General features: G+C 48.0%; 3 protein-coding genes and 1 long non-coding RNA gene across 8 annotated transcripts in view; 1 reads left to right on the plus strand and 3 right to left on the minus strand.

Moving 5' to 3' along the window:
* Positions 1 to 484: 484 nt before the first annotated feature.
* On the minus strand, positions 485 to 4,423 carry LOC146286927 (angiopoietin-related protein 7). The gene is made up of 8 exons (XM_084700313.1): positions 4,395 to 4,423; positions 3,809 to 4,271; positions 2,742 to 2,861; positions 2,545 to 2,659; positions 2,037 to 2,174; positions 1,731 to 1,947; positions 1,284 to 1,479; positions 485 to 995 (listed from the first exon to the last, which is right to left on the minus strand). The coding sequence occupies exons 2-8, from the start codon at positions 4,166 to 4,168 to the stop codon at positions 849 to 851; spliced, it is 1,293 nt and encodes a 430-aa protein (XP_084556439.1). The 5' UTR covers positions 4,169 to 4,271; positions 4,395 to 4,423; the 3' UTR covers positions 485 to 848.
* A 3,123-nt stretch (positions 4,424 to 7,546) lies between these two features.
* Positions 7,547 to 11,238, plus strand: LOC146286928 (pro-opiomelanocortin B-like). Its single transcript, XM_084699366.1, has 3 exons — positions 7,547 to 7,706; positions 10,088 to 10,217; positions 10,391 to 11,238. Exons 2-3 carry the CDS (start codon positions 10,095 to 10,097, stop codon positions 10,916 to 10,918), a joined length of 651 nt encoding a protein of 216 aa, XP_084555492.1. The 5' UTR covers positions 7,547 to 7,706; positions 10,088 to 10,094; the 3' UTR covers positions 10,919 to 11,238.
* LOC146286929 (uncharacterized) lies at positions 8,448 to 10,868 on the minus strand. The gene is made up of 2 exons (XR_014758410.1): positions 9,280 to 10,868; positions 8,448 to 8,873 (listed from the first exon to the last, which is right to left on the minus strand). It is a non-coding gene; the product is annotated as an uncharacterized LOC146286929 (long non-coding RNA).
* A 19-nt stretch (positions 11,239 to 11,257) lies between the features above and the next one.
* The window catches only part of efr3bb (EFR3 homolog Bb (S. cerevisiae)), a 25,612-nt gene continuing 16,407 nt past the window's right edge, over positions 11,258 to 20,462 (minus strand). For 2 of the 5 annotated variants that reach the window (XM_084699361.1, XM_084699364.1), the window contains exons 11-24: positions 20,067 to 20,178; positions 19,417 to 19,468; positions 19,145 to 19,234; positions 18,926 to 19,002; positions 18,713 to 18,788; positions 18,229 to 18,390; positions 17,799 to 17,930; positions 17,327 to 17,394; positions 16,737 to 16,864; positions 16,464 to 16,555; positions 16,320 to 16,368; positions 16,108 to 16,214; positions 15,920 to 15,969; positions 15,667 to 15,801 (exon numbers count right to left, since the gene is read on the minus strand). In XM_084699361.1, coding sequence (XP_084555487.1) covers positions 15,696 to 15,801; positions 15,920 to 15,969; positions 16,108 to 16,214; positions 16,320 to 16,368; positions 16,464 to 16,555; positions 16,737 to 16,864; positions 17,327 to 17,394; positions 17,799 to 17,930; positions 18,229 to 18,390; positions 18,713 to 18,788; positions 18,926 to 19,002; positions 19,145 to 19,234; positions 19,417 to 19,468; positions 20,067 to 20,178 — 1,301 coding nt within the window. In that variant the 3' untranslated portion in view covers positions 15,667 to 15,695. Of the gene's footprint in view, positions 11,502 to 15,666; positions 15,802 to 15,919; positions 15,970 to 16,107; positions 16,215 to 16,319; positions 16,369 to 16,463; positions 16,556 to 16,736; positions 16,865 to 17,326; positions 17,395 to 17,798; positions 17,931 to 18,228; positions 18,391 to 18,712; positions 18,789 to 18,925; positions 19,003 to 19,144; positions 19,235 to 19,416; positions 19,469 to 20,066; positions 20,179 to 20,462 lie in introns of those variants that run through there. The other 3 variants (XM_084699365.1, XM_084699363.1, XM_084699362.1) reach the window with 3 other exon arrangements.

Consider the following 20,462-nt stretch of genomic DNA (forward strand, 5'->3'; position numbering starts at 1 on the left):
TCATCCTGACATCAGTCGTATTCACCTGCATATATACAAGGAAGGGATGGGGAGGGGATAGGCCAACGTAGTATCAAACTATATTGGCCTTTCTGGTGAGAATCTGCTGTATGTGGGGGTGAATTTCTCTCTCTCTCCAGCATTAGCGCTGTATGTGAGGGTGAATTTCTCTCTCTCCAGCATCAGTCTGTTAGATTGGCAGTGTTCTGTGATTATGGTAAAGAACTGTGGAATGTTGAGAACAGTACATGGCCTGTTGCATATGAGCAAGGTCACATGTCTCAAAGACTTTGCAGTGGTGGTTTGCTTTACGGACTAGAGTGGTGAATTCCCTTCCATACAGTAAGTTTTCTCAAAGTCGATACTTATTACTTATACAAATATCAATAGTACATACAGTACTTGTTCAAAAATGCATTGTGGCCATATATCTGACCATATCATTTATTTATACACACGTGATCAAAAATCCACCCACACTATAAACATATAAAGTAACTTTATAAATATACAGTACTCTATATACATTGATTTATATATATGCGGTACTGTATGTATGCAGTATACACACAGTGCAGTATGCATGGTGGCCACAGTATTAAGGATGTAATGTCTTGTAAAGAAAGGAATGACCTGGAAGTCAAATCACTAGTTGTCCGGTTTCCTGTTTCCTCCAACCTGAACTCAGGGCGTGGATGAAGTTCAAGCCCTGGCTCCTTGTCATGGGCAGGTCCTAAGCTCGCCAAACCTGGCATCCCCCAAACTATAACATTCTGTGCACGATGACGTCTCATCAGACCATTTGAGCCACAGCCTGCTGCTGTCATGGTTACATGGCTTCCCGACGCTCAGGGCGACATGCGGGGTCGGAAGGTGCGCGGGCGGATCATCATGCTGACTTTGCGGAGGGAGTAGTAATCAGAATCCTTCCAGGAATACCACACAATGCCATCAGGACCCAGCGGACTCTTCCCTTTAGGAGAATACCTGCCCCCCTGCAGGGGAACAAACACAGTTACAGTAAGAGGAGGACGACTGCCAGTCAACTGGTGGGTGTCCTCTAATGAAGTTAATGAGGTGTGTATGAGAGAGAGAGAGATAGAGAGAGAGAGAGAGAGAGAGAGAGACTGTTTGTGTGAGAGTGAATGAATGTGTGTTTGTCTGTGTGAGAGACAAAGTGAGTTTGTATGTTTGCGAAACAGCCACAAAGAGTGTGAATTTGTGTGTCTGTGAGAGAGAGAGAGAGAGAGAGAGAGAGAGAGAGAGAGGCGGGGCTTTCCTACCCTGTAGTAGACACCATTGAGGTTGGCGTAGAAGCATTGGTTGTACCACCAGCCCCCATGAGAGATCTCAGCACAGATGTTACCAGTGTCCGGGGTGCTGAAGCCTTGCTTGTCATGGTACCAGCTGAATGAGTCCTCAGCAGTGCCGCTGTACCCAGACACATGCAGCCGGTACTGGCTCTCCTCTCCATCCACACTGAACACACACACACACATGGAATATGCCATCATCGATAACACAACCTAAGAAAGAATTGAATCAGGAAACTATGATTCCACAGTGTTGTGTTTAGTATGAAGCAGTGGGTGTTTATTAGGACTGTCCATTTTCCAAGCCCCCCCTCCCTCCCTGTGCTGTCTCCCACACAGTCTCACTGGCTAGTCGGTGTGTGCCGCTCATCACCAGCCCAGACCTCTGTCCCGTGGGCTCATCTACATGTAACCCACCTGAAGCTCTGGTAGAGCGCGTGCTTGTGTTTGCTGGTCCAGTCCTCCAGGTCGACCCGCAGGCTGTACTCCCCCTGCACCGTCAGGTGGTGGATGTGCTCCAGACCCAGCCAGAACTCGGAGAGCAGGTCCCCGAAGCCCTCCTTGTAGTCCCTCCAGCTGCGGTCGAAGCTCACCGTGCCGTCCACGCGCTTCTGGATCACCGACCAGCCTCCTCCTGATGACCGAGGACACATGAAGGAGGGGGTTCTCTCTCTGTGTGTGTGTGTATGTGTGTGTGTGTGTGCGTGTGTGTGCGTGTCTCACCCTCTGTTTCCATGTCACAGTACACCTCCACAGGCATGGCTCCCAGTGAAGGCACCACGGTGTAGAGGCCAGAGCGCCTCACTCCGTTCTGGTAGACAGAAGCACAGTCGATGGGACAGCTCCTCACATGCTGCACCTCTGGGGGAGGAGACAGGGGACACACGTTGGGGAGAGACCCAGTCACAATCGACTGGACTACAATAGAATGTTGGAGTGGCAATGAATATAATTGACTGGACTACAATAGAATGTTGGAGTGGCTATGAATATAATTGACTGGATTACAATAGAATATTGGAGTGGCAAAGAATACAATTGACTGGACTATAATAGAATATATTGTGTGTGTCGAGTGGAGTGGAGTGGATGAGAATATCGTTGTTGAGTTGTCTCCCTCTGTTGGAGAGTTGGAGACATAGACGCGTGAATGAGGAAAACGTACTTTAAGACGACGAAAAACGGGTGTGTTTATGTATGTGTGTGTGCGAGTGTGCGTGTGTGTGTGTACCAGGGTGCAGGGCCTCCTCCGCAGACATCTGGGGGCTGGTGTGGACTACGTTGATCATACAGCCAGGATTCCTGCGGACTCTTTCCACCAACAGGGTCAGGTTCTGGATCTGGGTCTGTTCAGAGACACCACGGTATGACAGATGCAGCAAAGACTGCCTCATAATTGTGTGTTTGTGCGTGTGTTGAAGAGTGCACCTGCATATCAGAGATGAGAGTGCCCTGTATGTGCAGTAGGGTGGTGGCTTCTGCATAGTGGACCTCCAACTCATGGAAGCGCTGCTCCAAAGAAGAATTCATACGGTTCTTCTCCTCACCCTGGCACACACACACATAGAGGGAAACCGCATGTGTTTAGTCATATACATGTATATGGGAAATATGTTGTATGAACACGTTATTTGTTCAACCTCCAGGGACGATCAACAAGCAGCCAGACATCAGGTCAGAGTGGGCAAGTGCTCCTCAAATCCTGTTCCTACTCCAGCTCATATCCTTGACTTCCGCCATTCCAGACACAGCACAGCAGTTCTATATCCAGACGCTATCCCCATCCCACACTCTCCCTCCAGCCATGCCCCCCTGCTTCATCACCACACCATCCCTGGACCTGTCCCTATCCCACTCATACTGTACTGTATACTAGCCCTGACTCGACTCTATCCTCGTCACATTCAGCCCCAGCCCCAGCCCCAGCCTCTCCCTGTCCTTAGTTTACACATTAGGTAGCTCTGGTCCAGCAGTGTGAAGGCTTACAGTCACAGACCCACAAGGATGCACGTGGAGAGGCAGGATAATCCAGTTAGTTAGCTGCCCAGGACCAAGGTCACATAAGGAGGGAAACCTGCCAGGCAACAGAACAGGTGTGTGTGGTGTCATGGTGGCTGTGGCTGTGCCTGTGGCAGTGTGTGAGTGTGTGTGTGCGTGTGCGTGTGCGTGTGCGTGTGCGTGTGTGGTTGTGGCAACCTGCAAGGTTCGGTCCCTCAGGGAAGCCCTTTTAGAACACACCGATTTGTGCCAACTTGGCTAATGAAGATCCAGTCTAGAGCCGAACAACCCAGAAGGCCAGATAGCATATCACTCTAACAATCCACTGTAGAACAGTAGCATACCAGTCAAAAGTTCTAGAAACCAACTCATTCTCTCGAATCTGATCCTCCTATACTCCGGCCCAATCCTTTTGTAATTTCACAACCACAAACCAATCTGACACCCTTTCCTTTCAGTGTTCCAGAACACCACACACTGGTCTCTGTAGGACCCACCTGTAATTCCAGAAGCTTGACGCGGTGCCTGTGGTTCCTCAGCTCCTCCTGGAGTTCTGAGATGGTCTCCCTCAGAGACAGAATCTGCTGCTTCCTCTCTTCGTTCTCGTGCAGCCAATAGGAAACCTCGTCCGTGCAACGGAACATGTCGGGGCACTTCTGGTCGTCCAGCTGTGGCAGGGTGGCAACCAGCTGACACATCCCGTTCTCCATCACCTGGTTGCTGTAATCCCCACACTGAGTCCCCCCGCCGGTATGCCTAGTGGTAGACTCCGGCTCTTCTCCACAGACCTCCAGGACTAGGATGAGACATAGAGTGAACCACCGGGCCAGATGAGGAGGGGTTTGTTGGAAGGCCATTTTCCCTGTCTTGCTGAGATTAGGCAGTGAGAGGGGTCTGTGTGAAAGTGGGGAGGGTCTTCTGTGCTGTGCAGTGCTCAGCTCTCGGTCTCTGCATAAACCACTATAAAGACATGATGTAAAAGACACGCTTACACATGAACGACACCCATAGACACACAAAACACAGCATCCTTCCCATCGCCATGCCCTGTTCCGTAAACGAAGAGAAAGGCTCTTACGGTACCTCTATCCTGGATGGTCTCTCATCCCGCCTCCTGAACAGAACGAGCCGTGGCCCCCTCCCCATTCCCCTTCTTCTCTTCTCTCCTCTCTCTCTCTCTCTCTCTCTTCCAGCCTCTCTCCTTCTGCTCCCTGTGGGTCGGTCTCTCCCTGTAGAGTGGAGGGAGCAGGGGATGTAGAGCAGAGTAGCCGTGGTGCAACGACATCTTATCCCCATAATCCACCTAAGAGGATTCACCTGAGAGAGACGGGTGGGAGAGAGGGAATCTGCTGAAGGTGTTTGAGGGAGGGGCAGAGCGCCCAGAAAATGTGTTTATAATGTCAATGATTTGTGTTACATTGATTTATGTGTGGCTAATTTCTAATTGGTCAAAGAGTACAAATTATATCTTTCATGTGAAGTATGTATATTCATGTGTTTATATATAATTAAAAACTGTTCTATGCGTTATTAGTTATGTCCAGACTTCAAAATGTGGCATTTGAAAATATATACATTCTTTCCGATAATATTTGAGATAAAGACCATTATTTTTATGATTGCAGTAGATTGTTATTGTTTGTAATTCAGAAAGGTGTCATGAATTCAAGTTGCAAGACAGTGGAGACTGGGGCTCAAACTTTGTGTTATACTTGAAGTGACAGCAGTATACACATTTCAATTGTATATTGTTCCTCCATTGTGCCATTAAAACACGTGTAATTGATTGTCATTTGTTTACTTAGTCCTACCTACCTTTGCTGGTAAGGGGTAAGAAACTCAACAAGGGACCAGAGTCTTCTTAGCTGTGTCTGTTACCGAAGAACAACCCTGCCCTGGAGCTGAGGGGGTCCTGAGGAACCAACCCTGACCCTCAGAGAGGTCAACGGGTGGTAAATAATCATAATAACTTGTAATGATTTTGACACAAAGGGTCATTCTGCAGTCACAATCTTCTCTGACAGTTTTCATGGAGCCAAGAAAACTCCAACTGACAGCTAGCACTCACTAAATGTGTGGCAGGACTCCAAGTCTCTTGTCTGCCAGAGCAAGAAAGCCTGGTGCCTGCGACAACAAAAGTTGAAAACAAATGAAGCGTTCCGACGTTGTCCTCAACCGCAGAACATTGGAAGTGTTCTGTCTCTGGCTGGTAATAACAAATCCTATGGCCTCCATGAGGAGAAGGAATATACCTCCCCAAGCTCTTCAATGTATGATGGGTCACAACCTGCAGAAAGACTTTGACACAGGTGGGACCGGGGGAGAGGCCCTGAAATAATATATGACATGATTCATAGACAGAGACCTGGAAAAGTGCTCCAAAGGAAGACTCTCTAAGACCTGGAGGAGGGGAGCCAGACGCTCCGGGAGAAGAAGATGAGCTCCAGATTAGGATGTCCTAGATCAGAGGCTCTGACAGTAGAATCCCTCTGGCTGTCACGAACGCTACACAGAGGAAAGGTCTCTTCAGTCTGTCTGCAACAGCCGCCCAGGTTTCTGCTCACGCCACTGGAAGAAGACCAAGTTAGGAGAGTTCCATTCCAGATGTGTCAAACACCTTGTGGTTTGTGAAAGCATCAAGTCATTCGCAACAATGAATGACATGGTTGTGTTGGTATCAGGACTTCAGACGTCAGGTCAACCCCAGCGCCTGTGTTCTGCTGGGCATTTAGTCAGAATGTACTGTGTTTAAATCAACAGAGTGCAAACAATAAGCCTTTTCCATAGTAGAATGCATGAGGAAGATTGACGTCCTCTACTGCAGAACACCTTTTGTTTTGAGAAATAGATTGAAATGAACACCCGTGCGAGAACCTAAAATGTAATTTCAAAAGCATTGTGTATGTATGTACTTCCTGTTGTTATTGTAATTGACTAACCATTAAAAGCCTCTAAGCCATTGCAAGAAAAGGCTATAATAAAAACCCATTTACAAACTCAAGGCTGTCTCTCTCTCTCTCTCTCTCTCTCTCTCTCTCTCTCTCTCTCTCTCTCTCTCTCTCTCTCTCTCTCTCTCTCTCTCTCTCTCTCTCTCTCTCTCTCTCTCTCTCTCTCTCTCTCTCTCTCTCTCTCTCTCTCTCTCTCTCTCTCTCTCTCTCTCTCTCTCTCTCTCTCTCTCTCTCTCTCTCTCTCTCTCTCACACACATCAAGGTCAGGCTAAAAGGGGAAGATGTATTCAACTGTAATTCAGCAGTTACTGTAAGAGGCAAATAGCAAATATTTGTCAAAACCTTCATCATAGCATTCATGATGGATAAGATACCATATATTAACAATTGGTATGGATGTGTTTCGAGACCAAAACGTGGCACCTCTTTCTACATTTATGTACATGTAAAGTGCACTACTGACGTCAGATCAGTGAGTCAGACTCCATTTCCTATCTTCATATTGAAGGCCAAGGAAACTAATTTAACCAGGAAAACTGATTTGCACGCTGCCCTTGCCTGCCCTTTGTCAATGGAAAGGGTGTTTTTGTATATGTCCCTTTGTGTCACAGGGGTGAACACCTGTCCAAAGGTTGGGTCGTTAAGGTTGTTACCTCATAGATCACATGGACCCCCACTTCAGTCACTCACAAGCTTTTACATACTTGCATGTACAATGTTGTAATGTACATATGCTTGCAAGCTTGGCTCCTGAAAGAATCAGGTGGGCGGGCCTTTCCACATGGGGGCGTTTGTATGGCTCTGTTATAGAAACTCTTATAGCTAAGATGATGGGGGAGCTTAGCATTCTATTTGGGAAAGGGCTCCATTGCCGTTGGAGCCGACCCTGTAAACTTGTACTACTTACAGAAACGGTGTTATGCTGTATATGGGCAGGCACAGCAAGGTTCTGGGAGGAATAACGGATAACGGACTGTTCACATCAAGGGGAAACACACACACAGTCAACACACACACAAAAACACGCAGAGACACCAATGACGAGGAATGGAGTCCACCTGCTAATACCTCACCTGTCGCCCGCTGACGTGGAGCCTTATTGACTGGGGAGAGAGAGAGTGTTCCAAATGATGCAAACCTCACGAGCCCCGCCCCGCCCCACCACGCCACCACTGTGAGAGAGGAGGCAGGAGCCCTCAGCACCAAGCCCACTCTGAGGCCCCACGCACCTCTGCTGCCTATAAAAGCAGCTTCGAGCTCACAGGCGGAGCAATAAGGGCTCCTCACTCTCCCTGCATAGAGAGAGCAACAGAGGGCGAGATAAAGGAGATAGAGTGTCATACAGAACAGTGAGCTACCACAGACAGAGAGAGAGAGAGAGAGAGAGAGAGAGACCTGTGGAAGATTGGGAAAAAAAAGAAACAGAAGTAAAGAATTGCTGGGGAAGGTAAGAATGACGGAGCGTGTTCACCGTAAACTGCCTAGATCAGATTATTGTTTTATTCTTTTTGTCTTCGGTGTTGACTGTTTTTGGTTGATCGCAGCTGAAATTCACTGTGCCTGTATATTGCTTACCTGCTCATATTTGTTATTTATTGTAAATATCTGTAGAACATTTCAGTTGTATCATTTACAATCAAACTAATACATTATTTATTTTAGCTATTAATTCAGTGAAATGGTTTGCTATTTTATGGCAACTTTTTAAATTGCATTTCATTGAAACATTGATTGTGTTTATGAGAAAAACTTACATTTGCATTTCAACATTTCAACTGACAAAAAAGCTATATGTATGATCATACTCATCTCCTTTCCAATCAATCATATTATCCTCATTTTAAAAACAGATCCCAAGTGGCTCTTTTACATCCTTTTCATTATTTATCTGACCAATTATTTGAACTTCCTGTTTATATCAAATACCTACCTTGGGCAGTCTGAAGCTGGCTATATTTGGATTTCTAATGCTGTTCATAAAAATGTCTGTCTAGTGATAATGGGGGCTGTTGAGTCTCATTTGAAGAGTATCCTTGAGGTGCTGGACTAAGCTGTGGAAGATGACTCATTGAGAATACAGGCTCTGTAACACATATGAACCCAGAGAGGATTCATTCATTATAATGGACAAAGAAAGGATCTGAACAAAACAAAATCCTCACAATTCAACATAAAAAACTGTCATAGAAAGATAAGAAACATTTATTAATTTGAGTAAGTTAATTAAATACTGATGTAGCTGCCCTAGCAGGGTGAAGAGAACATGTTCTAAACTAAAGCAAATTGTTGTTTTGACTTCTAATGATTTCACCTGTGCTCTACATGCAGCATACAAACCTGATCATCCAGAATCAGGTGTATAGTAACCTATAGTAACTACATGTGTGGTCAGGCCCGAAACATCACAATATGATGTAATACTTAGCGTTACTAAGGGACTTGGTGTGACAGTACAGCAAGCAACCTTTCTTAAATTAGCTCCAACTTTCTCAGACGACGAATGGGTGGAAGGAACTACATGTTCTAAGGTCTTCAATAATTTGCCGTCTTCTTACTGTGTCAGTTCTTCGACAGGTGAAAGGTGAGGCAGAGATGGCTGGTAATCGTCAGGTATCTGGGGGGATTGATCGCATGAGTCACTCACAAGACAAGTAAAGGCTGTCTTCCATTCAGTCACTCTTTCACAATATACCATTGACAGTGTTCCTGAGTTGGCAAGGGTAACTGAATGGAGGATGTAGTTGGAGACCCAAATCTGGGCTCGATGAGTGGATTAGATGTGTGTGTGAGTGTGTGTGTGTGTGTGTGTGCTCGTATGCATGGGTGCATGAGCTAAGTACAGAGACATGTATCTGTGCTTGTCTCTCTGTGACTGTATGTGCATTGAGACATGTCTATGAGGCCACAGGTATTAAACAAAATATTGTGAAATCATTTCTGGAAAAAAAAAAGTTTCGCTTTCTTGACGTCACAATAACTCATCTTCCTCTATTTAAAGGTCATAATATTGATTCACATACCACCATCTTTTTGTTGGCCAGATGTATAGAGCCCTCTGAGATGAAGGAAGATGATGAAAGAGTTTGTCCACCATCCATTACGTCAGAGTTTGTCCTTGGATGGAGCCAGTGAATACTGTCGCTATTGTTTCACACTTTCTATACATGTACCTTACCATTCCTATGTTTACAACATCCAGTTTCATGTTACAATTTGAGCGGGATACTGGGTGATTGAGTTTATGAAACTGTCAACCTCTACAAAGGAAAACATTTATCACAGAAGCCCATCAAGAATAGCCTGGCTGCCAGCCCAACTTAGCCCCGCCCACAAAGAAATGTGGTCGGGAGGTTGGGTCTGGGGTAGCTCTGTTGGGGAAAAACTATATCCGAACAGGAGCTGTTCGGACCAATCAAATTGTCAGGGCGGGCTTTATACGATGATGGACAGATGATCAACAGTAACTTAATCAACCACGTCACCAAAGAGCGCTTGGGTTGAATTTGCTTTCAACAAACAACATACTACGTTGCTCTGATTGGTTGTAGGTATATCCAATTGAGCGAAGAGGCATTTTTTTTACAAGTTCGGTTGAAACACGCCCCATACTCACAGCCCAACGGAGCGGTTTATGAGTATGACAACATCAGGCTACATCAAGAATATACAAACAAATTTGAAATTGACACTGTTGACATCAAAGTCTCAGCCAAAGAGATTTTGGACTTTGTAAAATGTTAAGGCTGGTGTGTGTTCCCAATTGGCTAAACTTCAAGTGTCATTGACTTTCTGAAATGTGATTTGTCTATGTCCCCTGTGTGGTGATAGGCTGAAGATGGTTTGTGTGTCGTGGCTTTTGACCATGATGGCAGTGGTGTGTGTGTGCAGCCCCAGGGTCTGGGCTCAGTGCTGGGACCGCCCCTACTGCAAAGATCTCAGCTCACTGGACAAAATACTGGTGAGCCATCGTCCTCCTCATCATGATCCTGACTTCATCCCTGTCATTCATAAAGACATCAGAAACTCCTCTTTCGGATCATCATTCCCATCTTCCTCCACCTCCTCTTCTTCCTGTTCACCGTGTCTCACTCCTCACATCCTGTTCTACTGTGTCGTTTCTCTGCCCTGCAGGAGTGTGTTCACCTGTGCAGGTCTGAGGTCCAGACCGAGTCCCCAGAGCCCAGCTCGGCAGGCGAGCAGCAGTCCACGGAAGAGAACTTCTCCCTGGGCATCCTGCTGGCTGCCCTGGCCTCTGGCGAGATGACCCTGGAACCGGAGCCTCAGTTACGCACTGAGGAGAGGCGGTCCTACTCCATGGAGCACTTCCGCTGGGGCAAGCCCGGCGGCCGCAAACGCCGGCCCATCAAGGTGTTTGCTCTGGAGGGGGGTGATTCCCCCGAGGGCTTCCCTCTGGAGGCCCGTAGGCAGCTGAACAGCGCGGAGGACGGAGGGCAGGGGATCCGGGGGAGGGCCAGCCCCAAGGTGCCCTCTCAGCTGGGGCTTCAGGCCAAGAAGGATACGCCCTACCGGATGAGTCACTTCCGCTGGGGAACCCCGCCAGCCGTCAAGCGCCACGGGAGCTTCGTGATGCCCTGGGAGCAATCCCATGAGCCTCTGCTCTCGTTGTTGAAGAATGTCATCGTCAACAAAGAGCCGTAGTTGGAGGGAGGATGGAACCAGGATGGATGGGGGCGAAGAATGAGGGAGAGAGAATGGGATATATAAGAGGAGAGAGGCTACTATGATTGTGCAGATCCTTGACTTATGGATGTACATTTCATATATAAGTCTAAAATAACAATATTGTCTTCAATAGATTAAGTTTGAAAGTAAAAATAAACAAGGGCACTATGCTTGGGTCAAGTGTAACATGTAAAAAAAAAAAACATGGGTATCTTAGAGAACTACTTTGATTGTTATTGATTAGAACAATAAAATCCACACAGTCACAAAGTTGAGCTTTAAGAATATAGCTTGTGCACCAGGATTTAACAGCCTTAGCTTGAATGTTTGTTTGAACATGTTAATAAAAATATATATTTCATTTATGGAACACTCAAGTGACCCTCTGAGTTTGTCACTGAAACCTAATACTGTTACCAATACTACATATTGTAGGAGAGGGAGAGAAACGGAATATTTCACTATCAGAAAAAAAGAAAGACCAAAAGATTTCCGAATGTATAAAAGAAACATGTTTCAAATGGGGGTGATATACTTCCTCTTTATTTGTCTTGATACACTGTAAAAAAAAAAAAAAAACGATCATAATAATGATAACATAAAATACACTGCTTTATGGCAAGCAAACCCAGATCCCTGATGATCCAGAGTATTGCAGCACGAGGACCCTTCAGTCCTACAACCAGTCCACATGAAGAGGACAGACAGGTGTGCTGGGGTGAGGCTGTGAGGGAAGCTCTACAGTACGGTACAGCAAACAGGCTTAATTAAACACCAGTCAACATGTTGTACTACAGAGTGATGAGCATGAGCAGGCTTTTCTTACAGTCAAAAGATGTTGTATACTGTAGTTGTATTTAGGCTAGTTAATGACATCTGGGATTTGTATGAAAGACGATAAAAGGTCAACCTTCTTTGGGTCCAGATGGGTCCAGAGAAATGATAGAGTAAGGCATGGATGTCTTCATCACAGAGAACTCCCTCCCTTCATTTCTTGGAGTTCCTCAGTGAGGTAAACAGGTGTACATATCTACAACACGTCTCCTCTCAGTGTCTCCACTGCAATTCCAACTTTGAAACCTCTGGTTTGTTCAGTCCCAGCTCAGCTCAGACTGGGCGTAATCCTCGAACATAACCCACACTGAAGGGATTTGTATTTTTATTACAATACGACCAAACTTCTCAGCTGTTGTGGAAACCAAGTAGTGTTTTGCCTGCTAACACTTTAACTACCAGTTAAACCGTGTATTTTCAAAAGAAGAGAAAGAAAAACACGACAATGTCAATTCTAGCGACGCAAAGATGCTTTTTAATTTACAACCAACCAAATGAAAGGGCATGGAAACCATTGAGACAGGAAGTCCACATTGAGGAGCAGGATAGGGACAACAACTCTCACTAACACACACAGCCGTCTCCATGGCAGCAGAAGAGAGAATATCACATTGACAATCATTCACACTAGCATGACATGCTGCGTTCTTTGAGCGAAAGAGAGAAAAAAAAAGTTCCTACTCTGTACTGCAACTGGCATCAGCAACAAAACAAGCAAATCAGTTTCATAGAAGTTTGGATGTGCAGGACACAGGCTTCAAAACGGATCAGTGTTTCAAGTCAACATGAGAGGTGTGGTCAACACTTTCTCTACTGGCTATGAATATCTTCCATCTTCTGTGTCCAATGTTCATTTTTAGGTTAATGCACTACCTTGTCGTGCGCACAATAGAGTACATGTCAGATTTGGTATCAGCCATTGGCACAGACACACCGCTGGCCCCTAAGCACACACCACAACGTTCAATGAATAATTGTACACTCGTCATACAGTTCCAAAAATTCTGTTTTCCAATAGGACCCTTGCGACCAGTTAAGTTGGCAAAGACAACATCTTAATGTCATTAAAACCATATTGAAATGGTGACCAAATGTTTTCTTCTCACGGATGGTCACAGTACAGAAGCGCTATATTAAAACTAGCTACATCACTAGCATGCAAGGTTGGGTCCAACACTCATAAGGCATGTTCTCCATGTTAAAAGCTGCCTTAGTTACTAGGGAACCCAGTTTAAAGTGCAAAGTTCACAGGACAGATAGATTGACCTACAGCACTACAATGTAAACAGCGAGATGTACTGTACAATGGAACCAGGAGTTATGTTTGACAGCACTTACTGATCAAATATTGCATTATATTGGCAACATTTTGCAATAACAATTCTCAACAAGCTTTCATAAACCAATTGTTAACAATGAACTCACAACTGTGAATAGATGGTAAACACTAGCTGTAAATGGAAATTAGATATGAAGTTGATTTAGGTATGAACCGTGAAATGAACCCTAAAAGGGTACAATACTCAAGTAGGTTTACAGGCGTCTGTTAAAGCATAGTTATTTTTGCCATTGCACTTACTCTTACTCTAAACTCGGTGATGTGAGTTTGACTGCTTGGTAATTGAACTGTTCTACTTGACCAACATTATGACAGGAACATATAAACAGAAGATGGCAAGCTACACACTGACGAGTCTTGACTCTTCATTTGACGCGAGGACAGAGACTAACTTCTTTGTAAAGTGGGTTTGGTTCTGACACACACACACACACGAGTAAATATGAACCATGCAGTCAATGGACAATGGGTTTCCCACGCAATAACAAAACCACACAGAACACTTTGGACAGTAACATCATTGGGCTACACAACCAATCCTGGACAGCACGTCCGTAGGGACAGGTCCCGAGAACACAGGAAGTGAGGGGGGGGTCTTAGAATGTCACAGAACAGGAAGTGAGGGGGGGGGTCTTAGAATGTCACAGAACAGGAAGTGCGAGAGCACCGTCCAGTTCCAGTACAGCAGGCATGTATCACGACACAGGGCATGGCTTAACTACAGCTGAGGCTAGCCTGAATGCAGTCTGTCAGTGGTCTTGCAACACTGCTGATGATCCACCAGGCTAGACAGCTCACTCATCCCTCCCCACACACACACACACACACACACACACACAACAGGCTTAGCGTTATTGCCTTAGTACTTTATTTTATGCCTGCATGAGCTTTAAGAATGTTTCAAACCCCCATGGTTTACAACGGACACCCCACCCCTCCCCTCTTCCAGTAGTGTCTACACACAACACAGGCCTAGTCTCTACACTCAAGTTATCACTCAAGCTTTGACTGTCATCACAGAGGGACGAAAAGGATTCGAGTCATCCATGACAGTGCGGTTTAGGGTGGCACTGAAGACTACGATGAGCCATCTGTAATGCGGTCAGTGGGCCTGCAGGGGGCGTGGTCTCCATGCTCTCCTGCTGCAATCCAAATGGACTCCAGCATCTGAGGCCAGATGGATGCACACTCTCTCTGTCTTCAAGCCGACCTCACTCACGGCCCGGGCGACCCCACCACACACACACACACACACACACATCCACCTCACTGACGACATGCTGGTTAGTTCTCTGAGGACTCTCTCCGGGTTACTGGTAAAACAGTTCCTAGTTTTCCTTCAAATTATGGCTAGAATCAGTGCAATCTACCTTCTATATTCCCCCCCTTCCCACAAAAAAATGATGTGGATATGTACGACACCTCTCCACATATACACATTTATGTGACAAATCCATCTCATATCTTGCTTAACTTCATGCTTGTGTTTGAGAGTGTAAACTTGACTGTAAACACACACAGGTCAGCGCAACAGCTATGTCTGAATACATTTTATACTGGTGCAAACGGGTTCACACCGGTTTAGGTACAGTAGAGTCACCTGTAAGGCACTGTCAATCTGAGAGGACAGCGCACAGGTCATATTGAATGTATCAGTATGGATACAAAAATATACGACATAAAAACACAGGTTATATAACAAACAAAAAAGCACTCCGGCCTAAAAAGCAGCAATACTTAAGAAAGGCAAAACAACACAGAGATCATTTAAGAACACATATTGACCAGTAGCAACTTCAGTTAAATGAATGATTTGTAAAGGGACACAGTAGCTGTGCCTAAATAGCACAGCGAGCCAGCTATGTAACATATCCCTTTAACTCCATGAACACATTACAACTCAATAAGGACATATTAAAATCAGAAAACTTCAACTAAAACTATCTATTTCATCACATTTGACAGTTGACCTTTTACCTCCTACTCAGGAAGGCAGTCCAGCAGTGGGGAGAGTATGGCATCCTGTTAGGGACAAACTAGGGAAGAGTCCAGACCACGTCAGGGTCATTACTCCAAATGAGAGTTGTCTGCATGCAGCTAAGTTGGAGCAGGGACTGAAAGCTCTTCTCCGTCCTCCCCATGTTCACCTTGTCCTTCCCAGCCCCTCAGAGGGGCGCTCGCTGTGCCCAAGCAGGCTTACCAATCAGGGGTGGGGTAAGAGGGTGTAGGGGTCGGGGCGAGAGGGTGGAGGGGTGAGAGGGGTGGGGTGAGAGGGTGTAGGGGTCGGGGCGAGAGGGTGGAGGGGTGAGAGGGGTGGGGTGAGAGTTCATGCTGCGCCCTCAGATGTTTTCGTTTTTGTTCGTGTCACGGTTTGCTTAGAGTCCTTTGTCGGTTTTCTATCTCGCCAGGATTCACAGTGACAGAGGCTTTGCGTAGCCTGTTGGGACAACTGAGGGTAATAACCCTCTCCTTCTCTCTGGCGCTCTCCCTTTACAGTATCACCCCCCCCCCCCCCACACACACACACATTCCTTCATTTCCCCCCCCCCCCCCCCAGTGGTGACCCCCTGACCCCGCATCCTAGTAGACACAGAGGTCGGGGAACTTCATCTCGTAGACGGGGACCGAGCGGCTCTGCGTCTGGCCGTAGCCTGATGAGATGGTTCCGGAAGGGCTGGGAGGAGGCCTGGGGACGAGAGGCACACGTCATCCTCATCCCTCTCACCGGAAACACACGGTAGCCGTTTAAACTGTCGATAAAGACGCCCGCGCTCGGGGACGCATGCTGCGGCCGACTGCCTTACCTGATGGTGATCTCAAAGATCTGATTGAGTTTGCTCTGCAGCAAGGTGGCCTGCACACAACCAGCACGGCAAGTTAGAGTCAGAGAGAAGGCAACTCAAGACATTCACTAGCCATCCACAACATGACAGCTTAGTGCAATTGCACAGGCAGGTTGTGGTAAAAAAACTAAAAACAATGTGGTTTTTACCCGGGCACCACAGTGGGCAGCTATCTCCTCGAAGGGGGCCTTCTGGAACTTCTCCACCACCAGCCTTCGGCGCTCTTTCTCCTGCTCCTCCATCCCCACACTGTCCACTGAGGCACACACACACACACAGACACAGACACACATTAATAGTGCTAGAGTACAGTACAGTGGCGGCCAGAGTGAGTGGTCCTCTGTAGCACTATAGGACGTACCAATGGCGTTCTTCAAGGTTTCAAACGTGATCTCCTCTGCTGGAGTCTTCTGCCCAGCAACATGACAACAAAGACAGAGTGTGTTCAAAAGACAGGAGGGACAGGCTGGGGGTGTGTGTGTGTGTGTGTGTGTGTTGCCTTCACCTCCTCCTTCTCCGGACTGTTCCTGGACTCCACCTCCACCTGCAGTGAGATGGTCTCTCCAATGCTCTTCCTCTTTGACAGGCGGTCCTCATCTACATACACATACACACACACACACACACACAAACGCTCAGAATTCCTCTCCTGAGCCTGATCAAACTCAAAGACACGCATCCTGAAAGTAGCAACCACTGCGACACACTTCCCGAATGCTCATATTGATCCCCAAAAATCTTCTCGAAAGCACAATCCCTGAAAGTGTGTGCGTGCTACCTGTGAACTGGGGTACGTAGGGTGTGGCCAGTCGGTCTGTGTTGTAGCCGCTGCCCCCCAGAACCTCAGTGATCTTGGACTGCTGGAACAGCACCTCCCCTTCCAGCTTCTCTAGAGAGGCTGGGAGTCTGGGGGGGGGGGGGGGGGCAGAGGAGGTGGGAGGAGGGGGGGTAGGTGGGAGAGGGAAGAGGCGGGGAGGCGGTGGGAGAGAGCAGATGGGAGAAGGGGATGAAAAGACATGGTTATCCCATTTTCTACTTCACAGCGTACGTCCCAAAGAGGGAGAGGACCCGCCCACACAAAGCAGCCGTCTCCGCATGAGTCACTAAAAGGGTTTTTGAGGTTCAGTGAAGATGAAAGGTCTCCCAGAAGCCCTGCTGCAAGACTGAGATGGCTAGCTCCCTGAGTGCTGCGGGTCTCTGATGAGCACGCATCACTCTGCAGGAGGAAGACGGACGCTTTTGGAACCTGCCTCGTCGCATATTTTGGTGTTTATGGAAATTTGATGAGCTGTGATCTGCTCCTGGATCAGCTCTCAAGAGCCGGTCGGAGCCGGTCGGAGCCGGTCCTAGTCCCGGTGGTGGACTTACTTGGGGTTGTCGATGAAGACGTCCTCTGGTAGGAGGTGGGGGAAGTCCTTCTGCCTCACCTCTATCACCTGAGCAGAGGGGGAGAGGGGAGGGTCAGGGTGATAACCCCACACCGCTACACAAAGAAGAACACACCCAAACACACGGGCTGCAATGTTCCACACGCCTTCACACACCCAAGTGCACGTGTGTAGATGAATGCTCACGCACCCAAACACACATATGTACTCTCCCCCTCCCTTTCTCTCTCTCCCCCTCCCCCCTCCCCCTCTCCCCCTCCCTCTCTCCCCCTCCCTCTCTCCCCCTCCCTCTCTCTCTCTCTCTCTCTCTCTCCCCCCTCCCCCTCTCCCTCTCCCCCCTCCCCCTCTCCCTCCCCCTCTCCCCCTCCCTCTCTCCCCCTCTCCCCCCTCCCCCTCTCCCTCTCCCCCTCCCCCTCCCCCTCCCCCTCCCCCTCTCCCCCTCTGTCTCTGACCTCGTGGATGTGCTGGCAGAAGGTGGGGACGGTGGTGAGCTGGCAGATGAGGTTGAGGTAGGCGGCGGCGAGGGCGTGGACGGCACAGCGGTTGTACACGGACAGAGACTCCTCCGGGGACAGAGCCAGGTCCTGCAGCAGGGGACACAACCGGCAGGGGACACAGCATCTCATACGGGTGCTGGCATCCAGTGTGTGTGTGTGTGTACTGTATGAGTGTGTGTGTGTGTGTGTGTACTGTATGTGTGTGTGTGTACTGTATGAGTGTGTTTGAGTGTGTGTGTACTGTATGAGTGTGTGTGTGTGTACTGTATGAGTGTGTGTGTACTGTATGTGTGTGTGTATGTACTGTATGAGTGTGTGTGTGTACTGTATGTGTGTGTGTACTGTATGAGTGTGTGTGTGTACTGTATGTGTGTGTGTGCCGTACCTGCAGGGCCAGGGTGAGGCGTATGAGGTCCACCACCACCTCCTCGTTGGCCAGCTCCATGCTGATGAGGGCCAGGAGGGTGTAGAGGCTCTCATAGTGGGGCTGGCTGCTGCTCTGCTCCTTACAGCCCACGTAGATGTGGCGATACAGCTGCTGGGCATGCTGGGACATGGAGGCACACCACAGCAAGGGGGGAGGTCAGAAAAACACCAAACGTTGGTGGGTGAAATGACTAAATGTAAATGTAAATGGGTCCAGGGTAACTTTATTACCACTATTACCCACATTTGCCCAAAATTGGAGCAAACTGAAGTCCTGTGTCTAAACCAGACAGATATGCAGATATGTCTGCTATATACAGAATGTTAAGCAGTTTTTTTAAAATAAATCCTCCCATTGCAGATATAAGATAGTATGATGTGGATTAGGGGTCGAGAGAAGCTTCTGAAACAGACCACAGACCAACGAGCAGGGAGACTCTCACCTTCTTCATGAACAAGTTGTCCTGTCGGGAACACTTGTCCACTTTGAGCTTGAGCACGGAGATGTCTGCCAGGATGCTGGAGGAGAGACACAGCAGAGCAGAGGAAGTGTCAGGAGGGATACTGGTCTCCATTAACAACCGGCCGAGAGATGGAGCGAGCCAGACCAGAGTCCAGTTGCCGGAGGGTTAATGAGACGGTAGCCACATGCCAACCTGATGCTTGAGAACTTGGGCCTGTTGTCATGGCGATCGATGAGGCTGAGGAGGATGCTGAGCACCAGGAGCCTGACCTGAGGGAGGGATGAGAGGAGAGACAGAGGAAACTGTCACCTGATGTCACCTGATGTCACCATGTCACGGATTCAGCGTCAACAGCAAACAGTAAACGATGGTGTTGTTAGCTGGTGTGATGAGGTGGTGGGGCAGGCTGACCTGGGGGTCGTCCTGCAGAGACAACAGGGGCTCCAGGAAGGAGGTGGGCAGGGCTGTCAGGATGTTGGTGGTCTGGAAGCCTGTGGTCACCTGGGGGCAGTAGAGAGCAGCATGGGGCTCTGTTTTCATTTTGACCTTTCCTTCTTGTTCTCTGTGGTTTCCTTTCTCCTTTCCTTTCTGTATATTTCTCCTTGTGTGTCCCCCCCCCCTCAATCTCCTTCCCTCTCTCCCTGTGCTTGCCTGGTTCTGCAGGTGGACGGGTCAAAGCTCACCTGAACCAATGACTTGAGCAGCATCACCTGGATCATCCTGGTCGCTTCAGGCCTGCCGGAACACACAGCACCGTCATCCACAGGACCGTCATCCACAGGAACATCATCCACACAGCACCGTCATCCACAGGAACATCATCCACACAGCACCATCATCCACAGGAACATCATCCACACAGCACCATCATCCACAGGAACATCATCCACACAGCACCGTCATCCACAGGAACATCATCCACACAGCACCGTCATCCACAGGAACATCATCCACACAGCACCGTCATCCACAGGAACATCATCCACACAGCACCGTCATCCACAGGAACATCATCCACACAGCACCGTCATCCACAGGAACATCATCCACACAGCACCATCATCCACAGGAACATCATCCACACAGCACCATCATCCACAGGAACATCATCCACACAGCACCATCATCCACAGGAACATCATCCACACAGCACCATCATCCACAGGAACATCATCCACACAGCACCATCATCCACAGGAACATCATCCACACAGCACCGTCATCCACAGGAACATCATCCACACAGCACCGTCATCCACAGGAACATCATCCACACAGCACCGTCATCCACAGGAACATCATCCACACAGCACCGCATGTGTGTGTGTCTCACCCAGAGACAGCTGAAGTGAGTCCAGGATGGACTCCAGGTACAGGGATCTTGCCCATGATGAAAAGCATCACCTCAGAGCGCTGGTAGGTAGGCAAGGTGTTAGCAAACGACCCTGAGGGAAGGGGGGGGGAAAGGATGGAGACAGAGAGACAGAGAGAGAGAGAGAGAGAGAGAGAGAGAGAGAGAGAGAGAGAGAGAAAGGAAAATCAGAGATATTAGAGAGAATACAGACCCACGTCAACAGCACACACGCACAGCTACGGTCACATAATCAGAGACAAGCAATCAGACACACTGACGTAGTCACAAGGCCAAACACATGCACACACACGGGGCATGACGACACCCAATCCCAAACGCACACCCTCGCTTCCACACACACACACACACACACTC

This window comes from Hypomesus nipponensis, chromosome 6, assembly GCF_054491055.1.
Source record: "Hypomesus nipponensis isolate SF chromosome 6, ASM5449105v1, whole genome shotgun sequence".
Lineage (NCBI taxonomy): Eukaryota > Metazoa > Chordata > Actinopteri > Osmeriformes > Osmeridae > Hypomesus > Hypomesus nipponensis.